The 14,932-nt window shown below is 46.0% G+C and overlaps 1 protein-coding gene across 2 annotated transcripts; it reads right to left on the bottom strand.

Annotated features, from left to right (window-relative positions):
* Nucleotides 1-648: 648 nt before the first annotated feature.
* Nucleotides 649-14,502, bottom strand: Tmem212 (transmembrane protein 212). 2 transcript variants are annotated; one of them, XM_027392078.2, is made up of 3 exons: nt 14,344-14,502; nt 2,631-2,690; nt 649-1,234 (listed from the first exon to the last, which is right to left on the bottom strand). In XM_027392078.2, the coding sequence occupies exons 1-3, from the start codon at nt 14,500-14,502 to the stop codon at nt 869-871; spliced, it is 585 nt and encodes a 194-aa protein (XP_027247879.1). In that variant the 3' UTR covers nt 649-868. The 2 variants fall into 2 exon arrangements, 1 of the variants encoding a protein (XP_027247879.1); XR_004772079.1 differs by lacking the exons at nt 649-1,234; nt 14,344-14,502 and adding an exon at nt 4,698-4,831.
* Between the last annotated feature and the right edge of the window lie 430 nt (nt 14,503-14,932).

The following is a 14,932-nucleotide window of genomic DNA, read 5'->3' as shown; positions in this document are numbered from 1 at the left end:
AAGACCCCAAAACACTCACTTTGTAGAGGATGGTGGCTACTGCACACTCATGATTGCTCGAAGTGCTAAGTGTGGAAATTGTGTACTCAGCCTGAAACTTCCATGGCACCTCCTCCAAAGCCTCGCAGAAGTGGGGCTGGGGAGAATGCAAAGGCTGGAGGATAAGGAGGCAGGCTGTGAAATGCTTCTAGACACAACATGGCCAGTGAACTCATGAACTCACAGCCGCTGTCGTTACCTGAACAAGACCTAAGACCTGCTCATAAGACTGGATCAGCCAACACTCTGTCATGGGGAGGAGTAGAGAGACCCTCATGCGGCCCCACCCCTTCCAGGGGAGCTCCTGGCAGTTAATGATTGCTGGAACAAGGGGAGATGTTTTCTTCAGTGGTGTAGTGACTGGTTAACTGCCCGTGTGCCAGTAAATGTCCCCTCAACCATGATCCCAAAGAAACTTCAGTGAACCCCATAGGGCCAACTGAGCTCATGCATGTACACACACACACACACACACACACACACACACACACACACACACACCCATTCACACTTGCACACACACACACACACACACACACACACACACACACACAAAGACATGAAAGTCAAAGGGGAACTAAAAAGAGATAAATACTGAAGAGGTGAGAGTATGTGTGCACCATTGTCTTGTTCAATTTTAAAATTCTAGGTTGAGATAAAAATTGGCAAGTGGTGCCGACTATCGGGGAATGAACCAGTTAGTCCCTCAACATGACCCCATTCATCCCAAATCAATTATTGAGTATATGTAACATGCTGGACCCTGGTTACCATGCAGCAGATGGAGTGAGAACACTTAGGGAGTCCCACCAGTCCTCCTCTTCACCGTTCAGGACTGAGCAAGTCCAGCCTCTGTCTGTTGAAATCTTACACGTATGTGTCCGCTCTGCATCAGTCTGGCAGAAAGCTTGATGAACACACCCAGGGACACACAGAACAGGATGAAGCTCAGGCACAGGTCCAGGGCTTGAAGTGTCAGGTGGTACTCTTCATAGTGGAGTGGATCCACGCAGACTGATGGAAACTTTGTGTATGGGAAAGGAAAGGTAACTGCATAACCAAGATAACTGGTCCCTCCAACCCCTGAAAAGGAGTAGAAGCAGTATGGACCAAGGAGGGCAGATTCCAAGGCTATTGCAAAATGAAGTGGACATCCCATAATGCTCAGAATTACAAAGGTGAAGCCAGCTTCCCACTGAAAATAAGCAGAAACAAACTGTTACTTGGAGGAGAGCTGGTGGCCAGTAATTTCCTCAACATGGAAGAGGAGAAATTCACACAGCTTCCTTATCTCATCTAGGTAGAGTCTACTGTAGCCCAGGCTGGTCTCATGTGGCCAAGGTTGGCCTTGAATGCTTGATCTTTCTTGCTTCTCCATCCCAAGTGGCACACTGGATTACCTCGCACCCCACCCCACCCCACCCTCAGTGCTGCCGTTGGAAATTTAGACCCAAGGCCTTCTGTATGCTAGGCTAGCACTCTACCACTGAACTCTCCCACTAGCCCCTTCAATCTTCCTTTTAGGACCCTTTTCCCTTGCTACCAATCTATGCTACAGGAGGAAATCATGTCAGCCAATTTGAGCTAAAATGAAATCAATTCAATAAAGTTATATTTGTTTGTTGGTGTTGGGAAAAGAAAGCCCTTCTTTGGGACCTTGCTGCTAAGGGTGCCATCTTTTTTTTTTTTTTTTTTTTTTTTTTGGTTTTTCAAGACTGGGTTTCTCTGGGTAGCTTTGGAGCCTGTCCTGGAACTAGCTCATGTAGACCAGGCTAGTCTTGAACTCACAGAGATATGACTGTCTCTACCTCCAAAGTGCTGGGATTAAAGGCATGTGCCACCACCACCTGGCCTTAGGGTGCCATCTGTGGTTGGGTAGTGCTACACTGCTGAAGAACCTCTCAGAAAGGCTGCCTTTCAGACCTTTCCAGACCCCAGTCAGGGCCTGGCCTTTAACCCAAGGTCCAGCTGACCTGTCTACAGCCTTTGCCACAGAAAAGAGGCCAAAAGCAGATACTGCACTCCTTCTGTGACATGGGAAGAGCTGGTTTGGTGCTGTTAAATACAATCTAGCTTGGAGTTCTCATCCTTTTTCAGATCTGAGAGAGCTCAGAAGGTGAGCACAGGCTGAGGAGTTGAGATGTGACCTGCTGGGGGTGTAATTCAGTGGGTAGGGTGCTTATCTAGCAGGCACTGAATCTTGGGTTCAATCCACACCCCACCATACACTCACCATGGGCACTTACATTATATAAACAGAAGAGCATGCTGTTTTGTCCCTACAACATTAAATTCAGGAGTACTGACACTGACCCCAATCGAGAACTTAGAGAAATTATTTGGAGTAAGAATTGGATAAAAATGATACATTTTAAACATAGTTTATAAAATTAGGCACATGCCTGTGGTCCCAGAACTTGGGAAATGGAAGAAGGAGGATGAGAAATTTGAGGTCAGCATCAGCAACATGGCAAGAAGAAGGACAACCTAGGATACATGAGACTCAGACTTCACACACACACACACACACACACACACACACACGACTGTCAAACCCACTGTACCATCCCTGCTGACATTTTTGTATTTACCAAGTATCTTTGGCTCCACTGTCTGTGAGCAAGCAGTACAAGTGCCCCAGCTGTGATGGCCTGTGAAAAGAAAATTGGAAAAAAATAACATCCACAATCGAAGAGACCTCTGCAAAGAGTTCAATCTGTCGCACAGCTTGACAACTTTATCACAAGCTTGAAGGCAGGGCAAAGGGTGAAATGGATTTACAGCTCTGATCCCTTCTTCATCTGTGAGAGGAACTGTGTTGACAGGGAGGAAAATAAGCCATTAGAGTCCTCAGGACAAGAGTCACACCAACTCATTTTCCTTTCTCTATGTTGCCTTTGCTGTCACAGTCACCCCCTCTGCTACTGGTCAGGTCACCACAGTTAAGTCTTGTTTCATAGGTCTTGCCCTATGCTTTGTGAGGTGGGTTGAATGAGAAAAGGCCCATGGATTTGAACCCTTGGTTCCAAGTGGATGGTGCTGTTTGGGAAGGGAATAGACTCTTTAGGACTTGGAGCCTTGCTGGGGGTGGGCCTTGAGGGATTGTACTCTTGCCCCATTTCCTGCATATTCTCTGCTTCCAGCTTTCTGTGTGGGAATAAAATGTACACAGCCAACTTCCTCTTCCTGCTGGCATGCCATGCTTTCCTGCTATCATAGACGCCAATCCTCTGGAACCATAAGGCAAAATAAACTCTGATTTTGCTTTTGGTTGTGGTATTTTTTGGGGGGGGGGGTTGAGACAGGGTTTCTCTCTGTAGTTTTGTAGCCTATCCTGCCAGTTGCTCTGGAGACCAGGCTGGCCTCGAACTCACAGAGATCCGCCTGCCTCTGCCTCCCGAGTGCTGGGATTAAAGGCATGCACCACCAACGCCCGGCTAGTTGTGGTATTTTTAATCACAGCAACAGAAAAGTAATGGGTGTGTGCACATGGGTGCACACACACACATTTTAAATTTTAAACATTTTAAACATTTATTTATGTTTATTTCCCCCTCATGTGTATGTAAGTCAGATAAAGTGATGGCACTGGTTCTCTCCTTCTGTCATGTGGGTACTGGGGATTGGACTCAGGGTGTAGACTTGTCTGCAAGCATCTTTACTCTTGGAACCATGTTGCCACCCCAATATTCTGTTTTCATCTTCCCAGCTGCAAATGGGACAAAATGAAGTGGAGACCTGTCTCCAAGCCCAGAATCATTCCTAGCCGGGAACTGGTCATTCACAGCTTGCTTTCTTTTGATCTTGTAACCTTTACCTACTGATGGGATGCAGACACATGACCACTGTTTCCTAACTAACAAAGACAGTCATTAGGAAGGATGCGCAGCATGGCTTTTAGTGCTCTGGGTGCAGGGGTGTCCACTTTTATGAAGATTTTCTCTATAGTCCATGTTTAAAGAAAGAGACCCAAGGCACAGAAGGAAAACAGTTAATAAAGGAGGGCATGGTGTGTCCAGAATGTTGCAGTAGATAATGGAAAAAGAATTTCTGAGCTCATCTTGGATTCATCATGAGGTCTGATGAAGGAGCCGTTTGTGGTTATTGAGACTAGAAATCACTTCTCCCCAAACCACAAAAATCCTCACTCTCAAGCAAAGCGTGGGCTTCTGAGGTCCAGAAAGAAAGTCCAGAAGAGATGAATGGAGTGTGGAAAGGTTTCAGAAGAGCACAACTTTGATTTTGACAGAGGACTAAATATGATGGCATGCACAGAACTGCTGGATTCAGGCGAGAAAGCAGAGCTTTGGGCATGTGATCTAGTGGCGTGCGGCTTGCAGAATTCCAAGTTTGGTGTATTTACTGTTTTGAAACTTGGATTTAGAGAAACTGGGAGAGGGGAACTCCCGCTCACACATGACTCTGGTTGCTGAGCTCAAGATGGCAGACTTGGTGTGTCTACCATGAATGTCCCATGGATAAAAAGAGAACCGTCTGTAGTAGAAAGAAGTTTCTGGCTTGATTCCGAAAGAGGGACCTTGCCAGGGGATGTTAAGGAGGCAGAGGCAGCACACACAAGCATAACAAATGGGAGACGTACTAAGAGCAGAAAACTGGAGCCCGGGGCTGTCTAACTTCCAGAGTGACATATCACTCACCTGTCATCAATCAGAGAAACTCAGAAGCAGGAGTGTAAGGAAAAGCTCCTGTCCCTTTGCTGGCTGAGCTCTGGAAGACAGCTGCCATTATGGGATGCTGAGAGTCTAGCTTGCCATAAGTGTGTTGGCAGGAGTTCCTTTCCTTTTGAAAGCTGAAAATCGCTGCAGAATTGCAGTTTCCTGTTATTTTGGTCACAGCAGCCAGTTTGAATTTTGCCTTGTTTACACACAACTCTGAAAAAGCTCTTTCACTGAGTAGCAGCCTAGGATATGGCTGTTCGGTAACTTGTTAAATCCATTGGCTGATGGGGATAGGTGTACCAAAGCAGAGCACACCCACCTTCATGATGCCCCCTCCTATATTTAGATAAGAAGGGAGAAAGAATTAAAAAGAAAGAGATTTGAAAGTAGGGAGCAGAAGTCATGAGGGAAAAGAAAAGGAGGAAGGAGCGGGTGTCTGGGAAGCGAAAGCCTGGTGAATCAGTGTGGGTTGGGGGAGGATAGGGAGGCGAGGAGCCTGCTGGTAGGAGAGAGAGCATTCCCTCCATCTGCCACACTATTGGCTTGCTTTCCCGTTAATTGTGAGCCTTTCTACTAGATGTTTAAACTGCTTGAATACAAGCATGGGGTTCCCAGAAGCAGGTGAATTGAAGGAAGCAATTGTAGCGGCATCATATGAAGATAGGATATACAACTTAGTCATGTGAAAGCCTCTATTGTGGGTCTACTACAACAGGAGCGAGGCAATCCTGGTGCAGGTAAGTCATGATAGCAAGTCTCATACCAACTGGATATAGGGCAGGCGCGGTGGTAAGCACGCCGGTGTTAACACGTTGCATCTATACAACGGGGCTGAAGAAGCAGTTCTGCTAGTGGCATGCCTTCCCAACACACAGAGTGCTGGTTGTGATCCCAGCTTTTCATGAACTGGGCATGGTGGCACACTTTTGTAGTACACTCAGTCCACAGAGGCAGGACAATCAGAAACTCATTGTCATCCTCCATTACACAGAGAGTCTGAGGCCAGCCTGTGCTACACGGAACCCTGTGTTACTTACTTTCTTATTTCTGTCATAAAAGCAGCTTCAGGGAGTGAGGATTTATGTTGGCTGAGTTTCAGGGAGATACTGTCCATTGTGGACAAGAAGACATAGCAGTAGACTGAAAAGGTATGGTGGCAGGCTGGGGAGGCATGGTGGCAGGAAGGCATGGCAGCAGAAGCAGGAGGCTGTCTGTTCAGTTGCATCTATACTCATGATGCAAGTAGTGGGCAGGAAATGGACCTGAGCTACAAGGCCTCAGGATCTGTCCTGCGTGACTGACTTTTCTAACGAGGGTCCATGTCCCCAAGTTTCCACAACCTTCTCAAATAGTGCCACTAGCCAGGGACCAAGTGTTCAAACTCCACACCTATGAGGGACATTCCACATTGAAACTAGACTCTTAAAAATAAAGTTAAATAAACTGACATGTAGCTATTCTCCTTCTTTTCAAAGGAAGCCAAGAGGCTGTATGAGATGAAGAAGAGCACCAAGTAACCGCATGAATCATGATTCCCACTCTCGTTGGAATTTGTAATCTAGATCAAAAAATAATGAATACATACAATGCCACCATTGAAGAGGCTAAGAAAAGATGGCTCAGCAGTTAAGAGTGTGTACAGCTCTTACAGAGGACCTGAATTCAGTTTCCAGCACCCATGGCAGTGGCAGGCAGCTCCCACCTACCTGAAATGCCAGCTCCAGGGGGCCTGATGGATCTCTTTTGGCCTCTGAGATACCCCCTTTCTTTCTAGTACATGCATGCACACACATTAAAAACAACACAACAAATTTACTATATAAAACAAAGTAAAAATAGCAAGAATGAGAGTTTGGCATCAAGAAGCATGTGGTCTTAAGTTTGGGAGGAAAACAGATGAAGGCTCCAGGACAAATAGAGCGTGGAGCAAGGCTGAAGGATGGCTTCCATTTCCATGGCCGTGACAGGTGAGAGCAGGCCAGCTGGAGACCAGCATCTGCAGAGGTGAGGAAGTGACATTGTGCTTGGGGCACAGACAGGGAGGAGCCAAACCTGCAGCAGGGTGGGGTTTTGGTGGAAAAAGCAGAAAATCAGAGTTGAAATCAACTATGTTACACCGGGGTGAGGAGGACCTCAAAGGTGAGGTCAGTGCAGTTGGGGTGAATCTGGGGACGGCCAAGTAGCACTGGTAGCTTTGAAGAAGCTAGCCCGATCACAGGAGAATTTAGACATCTGACACAGATGTTTCATGTGCATTGAACTGGAATAGGTGTGTTCTTGGGGTCCCTGCAGGATCCTGAGCTTTAGACTTTAAACTTCACTTGTGGTGAGCAGTACATCTTGTATCTTGATTTAGTTACAAACCTTTTTTTTTTTTTTTAACAGGTTCTTGTTACCCATGTTATTAGGGTCACATCCTAGACCTTTGCGGCCCTAACAAGCCACATCAGCCACCCATCCTCCCAGTGGGAAGAACTGAGTGGTCCACCTGCCTCTGCCAAGTTCCTCTTCAGGATCTTCTTAAGAAGTTTGGGTTTATACACAGAACCATAATTAAGCAGGCACAGGTGAGCAGTCCTGACTGGCTAAGATGGGTTCCTGCCATTGTTTTCCCAAAGTTGTTTGGGATTCCTGGGGATACTCCAATTACTTAGAATTCATTGTTTCAATGGTCTCATGGTCAAAAGGAGGGCACAGTGTCTCTTTAGACAATCTTCATTCCTTCTAGGGCAGTTACAATGTCACATGACTCAGGTTAGCCTCCAGCTCCCCTGAGGGTGACTTAGAACTTCTACTCCTCCTGCTTCTGTCTCCCAAGTACTGAGATCTTTCACCACCACGCCCAGTTTATGTGGTGATAGAGATACAGCCTAGGGCTTCACAAAGGATAAGCAAGCACCTTCGCAACTGAGCTACATCCTGAATCCTATCAGTCTAATTTTATATCTAATATATTTAGTGCCATGTCTTCTCTATTCTATTGTATTCTGTTCATTACAGTTGCTGTTAACTACCTAATACATTGGTTTTATAATCTGCTAATGCATATATCTTTTATGTTTGGCTTTCAGGGTTGCCTAGACATAAAATCTGAGTAGGCCTGAAAAGGGAAAGAACACAGTGAGGAGCAGAAGGAAGGTGTACATTGGGACATGTGCTGGGAAAATGTAATGTCCCATGGCAGGTGATTTAATCAGGGCTGGCTTAGGGCATTGCTCCACAGTGCAGGCCTAGAGCTGACAGCATGGCATTCTCTGATTCTACCAAAGTTTTTAGTTGGCACTAAAACTTTTAGTTTGGACCTTGGCAGGATAAGTAAGCTGGACTAGGCCACCTGTCCTCAAAAGGCCAAATAATGAGAGTAGAGAGAAGTAGAGAAAGGTGATCTATTCATTGAGGGCATGTTAGGAAGAAGGACAAATACTGACCCTCCAAGTCCACCTTCCAGTCCCCAAATGAAGTTTGTCTTCAGAAGATAAGAGATCCGAGCAACTATGCAGTCTTGGTCAGTATGTGCACACACCATGACTGACCCATCACTGTCCAGGTCCAAGTCTGTCTATCAAGGTGGTCTGACAAGCTTTTGGAACTATGTAGAACCTTCTTGTGGAGATAGGTGCCTAATGGCACCTTTCCCTTCCTTCTGTCAGCATGAGATTCCTGGGGGAATTCCAATTCCTTGGGCTCCGTGGTTTCCATAGCTTAATGAACAAAGGGAGGGGTGAGCCTATTTGTCTTTAGAATCTCTTCCCTCCTGCCAGAACTGGTTAAGCAGAAGCTGCCTAACAAGCACGACTGAGGCCCCAATGTAATCCAGCCCTAACCCTGCCATCTGTAGATCCCCAGTGCTGACCCTGCCATCTGTAGATCCCTAGAGCTGACCCTGAAGTCCACAGATCCCCAGTGTTTGCACAATCTGAAGATTCTACTTTAGCAGAGAGAATTGAGTTAAAGGCCATTTTTGGTTTGAAATTGATTTCCCAACACAAAGAAAGGGAAGTTGGAGAAGAAAGAAATGGTTTGGATGATTAGATGACTAATTTGTTTGTAGACAGGCTGACTATAAAGAGGCTTAGACTATGTAAGTGGGAAAAGAACCATTGACAAAGATCAGTTTGCTTAGCCCGATTTCAAGCAAATTACCAGAATCAGCACTTCCTTGCAAAATCTAAGTTGGGGGCCTATGAGACAGCTCAGCAGGTAAAGGCACTTTCTACCAAGCTGAAGACCTGAGTTTGACCCCACTTGGTGGGAGGAGAGAACTGGCTACTGAATGTTGTTCTCTGACCTCCATAGGTGTACAGGGGCACCCGTTTGCATTCATACACACAATAAATGAATTGAATAAATAAAGCATGGCAATGGGTCAATAGAGAAGCCCATCCTCAAGACCAGTCGTGTTTGATTAACTATACACTTGGTCTTTTCATCCTTCATCATCACCTGCCAGACAATGCCTGATCACCTAGTGTGTCCTCAGAAAAAATCCCCATCATTTCGTCTTGCTGCTTCCTCTTAGTAATTTCCTATCCACTGCCCCACACCCTGCTTGCTCCTTGACCTACATTCTCTCTTGTGCTGTGGTATCTGGAGTTGAACCTGGGCTTGTACTGAGGCCTCCTCTCTCCATTCTGCATTAGTACTGAGTAAACTCTGCTGTCGTTATTTTACCCGATGCCAAACATTGTCTTTCCTTTGCAACTGTCTGGTAGACGGAAGTCCCTCTGTAAAAGTGAGATGCCTGCTCTGCAGGCCTCAAGTGGAACCCTGATCATGTAACCTCGAGGCTCTGGGAGCTAGTCTGTGGCTTGTTTCTGGCCAAGACCCCAGGCTCTCTAGATGTGGGTCCTTTGATGAGACTTATGGGACCCAATCTCCATCAGAGATGGCTCTGCAGGCCATGTGTTCCAGGATTATCAGGGCTCAGCGCTGATGGTACTGTGACCTGCTGGCTGCATGCTTCCTAGCAGCTGATGCCTTTAAATAACCTTGCTCAGACATCTTAGGAGAACTGTGTGCCATGGGGCTTTCAGAACAGCTTTAGGAGGGCGGGTAGACCAAACACGGGCCTGACTTTAAAAAGTTTTGAAGAATAAAAACTTTGAATGAATACAAGGGATTGTATCATATGCAAAACTTTCCCTTATACATCTCAAAACCAAAAACCATTTGTAAAGGAAATGGCAACGCGATTGAAATACACAAGTCATCATTTCACTGGAGTTTGTGTCTCAGCAGCCATTAAAGAAGTGATTGGCAGGGGTGGTGCGTAGTAAGGCAGAAGCCTTTTGAAGCTGACCTTCATCAGACAAAACTGTAGCTCAGTAGAAAACTCTAGAGGAAAAGACTATTGTTGTTCCGAATTTAGACATGGGAGGAGTGAACACTGTACTGTTTCCTTCTTGGGGGGGGGTTCTTCTGCATAGACCCCAGCCTCACTTGTAGTCCTCAAAACCTAAACAGAGTTCAACTCTCTGACACAGTCTGTGTTGCCACAATGCAGGGCCCAGGAGTAATCCACTCAGTCAACAGCATCCATCAAATGTTATTTTTTTGTCCCCAAATCTATGGGGTAGCTGTCTTCATTCTAAGCTCTGGAGATAGAGGAACACAAAACAGAGGCAGAACCCCATCCTTGTGTGACGCATGGTAGGTAGTTTGAAGGAACCAGCTCCCCATTTCGACAGCCATGACAGTAACACGTGCTTGCCATAACCTTGCCTTGATCACTTAGAGGTCAGACGCCTGCCTCATGACAAGGAACCAATCAGAAGTTAGCTGGTGGCGCTATGCTTTACGACCCTGGGTGTACTTTACAGACAAGCACACAGCAATGACGCACAGAGCATAGCAACCACCCTGGGAGGGCCTATGGGCCATAACAACCAGTTGGCCAATCAACACAGGGCAAGCCCTCCAAGCCTGGAGGGCACACCAATCCTGAGCCTGTGTGTACCCCTAGACACTCCCCTTACGCTGCCCTACAAGGTCTCTCGGGAGCCCCTTGGAGCTGTCTTTTGTAGCCAACCACCATGGCAGGTGGACAAAAGACCCGAACTAACATGGGGTTAGCTCGTTAAAAAACAATAAAGCCTCATGCAGTTTGCAGCAAGCTCTCGAATCTGCTTGGTGATTGGGATGACCGAGGTTGTGGCCTGGGACCCCGGATACCTGAGTTTTCCGGGGGTCTAACAGTTAAGGTTAGTAATGCAAATGGGGTGGGCCACAGGGCTGGGAACAGCAGGTGGGTGCAGGGATGACAATTGTAAAGTTGCTCTTTGCATTTGCTTTAGTTATTTATTTTGTGTGGGGCTGGGGGAGTGGGAACATGGGTACCTCTGATGGGAACTGGTTCTCTTCTCCCACCATCTGGTTCCAGGTATGGAACTTGGGACTTCCAGCTTGGCAACAAGCACCTTTTCCTGCTGGGTCATCGCTGCTGGCCTCTAGGGGATTGCAATTTAAAATAGAGTAGAAAAGAGAAGACACAGGTGGAAAAGTGGCCCTTGATTGAGAATTGATGCTGGGGAGTTGGGTGTGCAGCTCAGTCAGTCATGTGCTCACCCTGGGCTGGACCTCCAGCATGGCTGAAAGGCCCAGAAGCTCTAGATTTCATAGTGAGTTCTAGAACAGCTTTCAACACATGAGATCCTGCCTTTGAAAAAGTGGTTTGGCAGCCAGCCAGATACAGGAAGATTTTAGACAAAGAGTCCCCAGAAGCAAAAGCCCTGGGGTGAAACACACCTTAGCATTCTTGAAATGGCAGTCATGAATGTGAAGGGGCAGACATAAGCTAAGGGCAAACTGGCTGACTCTGAGGTCCAGGAAACTGCACTCCAGGGGACAGGACAGCAGAGCAGGGTTGGTAGGGAGTTTGGACAGAGCACAAAAAGGGAAAGGCTTGGTGTTAGCTAGCAATTGAGTACAAAGCTCTCAGCAGTCTGTTCAAATTGCCTTCATCCTCTCCAAGTATCTTAGGGATAGACAGTTGTTCACATGGTGTCTTTTTTGCCCGTGACTGTCCCCATAGCACAGGAAAAAGGCAAGAAGGAACTAGCTTGCCTAGACTCCTGCTTTGAACCACATAATAAGAACATTAAAGTCAGAAATTAAACACGGGCTTTCCCCTACACCTTGTGTCTCTGACTTTGCCCAACCCCTGCCTGCCTCTCTTACCTCCTATAGCCACTCAGTAGTGGCATGCTAGAGACACTCATGTGATTTTTCATTTGACCTATGCCTAAAATGTATGTTCAGCCTATATCAAATATACACAGTCTTAGTCAAAACCAAGTCCAGTGTGGTGACAGGAGCTTGTAAGTGATGGACAGTTGCATAATAATCGAAGCTTCACTATATAACCCAGGCTGGCCTCCAGCTCACATCCCTGCCTTAATCTTCCAGGTGCTGGAGTTACAGGTCTGTGCCACCATACTCCATAAAGAATTTCTTTTAAGTCAAAATGGATCAAAGACCTCAACATAAATCCAGCCACACTGAACCTATTAGAAGACAAAGTGGGGAAATACCCTTGAATTAATTGGTACAGGAGACTGCTTCCTGAACATTACACCAGTAGCACAGACACTGAGATCAACAATTGATAAATGGGACCTCCTGAAACTGAGAAGCTTCTGTAAGGCAAAGGACACAGTCAGCAAGACAAAATGGCAGCCCACAGACTGGGAAAAGATATTCACCAACCCCACATCTGACAGAGGGCTGATCTCCAAAATATACAAAGAACTCAAGAAGCTAGTCTCCAAAACACCAAACAATCCAATTAAAAAGTGGGGTACAGAACTAAATAGACAATTCTCAATAGAGGAATCTAAAATGGCTGAAAGACACATAAGAAAGTGTTCAATATCCTTAGCTATCAGGGAAATGCAAATCAAAACAACTCTGAGATACCATCTTACTCCTGTCAGAATGGCCAAAATCAAAAACACCAATGACAGTTTATGCTGGAAAGGCTGCAGAGAAAGGGGAACACTTCTCCACTGCTGCTGGGAGTGCCAACTTGTACAGCTACTTTGGAAATCAGTATGGCGACTCCTCAAGAAAATGGGAATCAGTCTACCACAAGATCCAGCTATTCCACTCCTAGGCATATACCCAAAAAGATGCACATTCATACAACAAGGACATCTGTTCAATGATGTTCATAGCAGCACTATTTGTAATAGCCAGAAATTGGAAACAGCCTAGATGCCCCTCAACCGAAGAATGGATAGAGAAAATGTGGTACATTTACACAATGGAGTACTACTCAGCAGAAAAAACAATGGAATCTTGAAATTTTCAGGAAAATGGATGTAACTAGAAGAAACAATTCTGAGTGAGGTAACTCAATCACAAAAAGACAAACATCGTATGTACTCACTCATATGTGGATTTTAGACACAGAGTAATAGATTACCAGCCTACAATCCACACTGCCAGAGAAGCTAGTAAACAAGGAGGACCCTAAAAGAGACATACATGGTCCCCTGGAGAAGGGGAAAGAGTCAAGATCCCCTGAGCAAACTGGGAGCACGGTTAGAGGGGGGAGGGATCTAGGAGAATGAGAAGGGAAGAAGAAGAGGGGTGCAGAGGACATGAGGGAGCAGAAAGGTTGAGTCAGGGGAAGAACAGAAGATAACAAGAATGGAGATACCATAATAGAGGGAGACATTTTAGATTTACAGAGAAATCAGGCACTAGGGAAATGTCTGGAGATCTACAAAGATGACACCAGCTAACAATCTAAACAACAGAAGAGAGACTACCTTAAATGCCCTCCCCTGGTAATGAGATTGATGACTGACTTATATACCACCTGATAGCCCTCATCCAGCAGCTGGTGGAAGTAGAAGCAGACACCCACAACTAATCACTGAACTGAACTGGAATCCAGATGCAGAGTAGGACGAGTGAAGAGCAAAGGGGTCCAGACCAGGCTGGTGAAACCCACAGAAACAGCTGACCTGGACATCAGGGAACTCTTGCTCCCAGATTGATAGCTAGGATACCAGCATGGGACTGATCCAGACCCCAGGAACATGGGTTTCAGTGAGGAAACCTCGGAAATCTATAGGACCTCCAGTAGTAGTTCAGTACTTATTCCTAGCATAGGTGTGGACTTTGGGAGCCCATTCCACATAAAGGGATACTCGCTGACCCAAGACACACAGGTATGGGCCTAGGTCCTATCCCAAAGGATACAATAGACCCTGACGACACCCTATGGAAGGCCTCACCATCCAGGGTGGAGCAGAAGGGATATGTGATAGGTAGGGTTTTAGTGTGGGGGTGGTGGTAGGGGAGGAGGGGAGGGAGAAGGGAACTGGGATTGTCATGTAAAACAATCTTGTTTCTAATTCAAATAAAAAATCTGCAAAAAAAAAGAATTTCTTGAACATTACTTTGTTGTATACATTACATACAAATACACATGAAACAATGCTAACAAATACATGTTTAAAATTCAGGTAATAGAAACTCCCACTCTAAATTCAGGATTATGATTTTCTGTAGGATATAGACTTTGAATTATTGGAAAACTCTTAACTGATAAATTATTTTACTTCCCCTTTCCTTTCACCTCCCTTTATGTCAGTATGTTTAATGAGATATGCCCTACCAAAGCCCCGTTCCAGATGGGACAGGCAATCCAAACGCTCCATCCTGTGTACCAAAACTTGCAGGAAAAGACTGGGAAGAAGGCAAGGACTCCTGAGAAGACGCTGAGGCTCCCTAGAGCAAGCAGGGTCCGGCCAGCAGCCTGGTAGAGGCCCTTCATCTTCCTCTGTGACTTGAGTCTTTGCTCTGAGACAATTTGCTACCAAAACACAAGGTAAGCCAGGCCTCTGTAAACATCAGTTTCTTAGAGACTGTAGCTGCGATGACTGCAAACATGGGCAACAAAATCCTGCAGACAATAGCCATTGTTTCTCCAAAGGTGAATGGAAGGAATGATAGAGCCCTGGGTTTAAGTTAGACAGGATAAACTCTAACACAGTCTTTTTTTCAGAGCATGTGTGGAGGTGGGGAGGGGATGTGGGGGAGGACGGGACACACCACCTAGGACGACAATGACTGATTTCTCATTTCAGAGTGGCTGCCTTCACTCCCCTCATTTGCTGTGTCCTGGGGAGTGACCACTTCCTGGCTTAATCAGATTCAAAGGCTCACTGACTGAGCTAATTGTTTCTGAACTCAACCTGCCTGGT

This window comes from Cricetulus griseus, assembly GCF_003668045.3.
Source record: "Cricetulus griseus strain 17A/GY chromosome 1 unlocalized genomic scaffold, alternate assembly CriGri-PICRH-1.0 chr1_0, whole genome shotgun sequence".
In the NCBI taxonomy this organism is placed as follows: Eukaryota; Metazoa; Chordata; class Mammalia; order Rodentia; family Cricetidae; genus Cricetulus; species Cricetulus griseus.
Note: the sequence above shows the minus strand (reverse complement) of the source record. Positions and strands in the feature narration are given on the sequence as shown.

What these genes read in the sequence shown, in the direction of transcription:
- Tmem212 (XM_027392078.2), bottom strand. Translation starts at nt 14,502, where the DNA reads ATGAAGGGCCTCTACCAGGCTGCTGGCCGGACCCTGCTTGCTCTAGGG. An exon ending in CCATCTGGAACGGGGCTTTG is followed by an intron (nt 2,691 to 14,343) that starts GTAGGGCATATC and finishes TTCTTTTCACAG; the next exon opens with GCCATCACAGCTGGGGCACT. An exon ending in AGTGGAGCCAAAGATACTTG is followed by an intron (nt 1,235 to 2,630) that starts GTAAATACAAAA and finishes GCTTATTTTCAG; the next exon opens with TGGGAAGCTGGCTTCACCTT.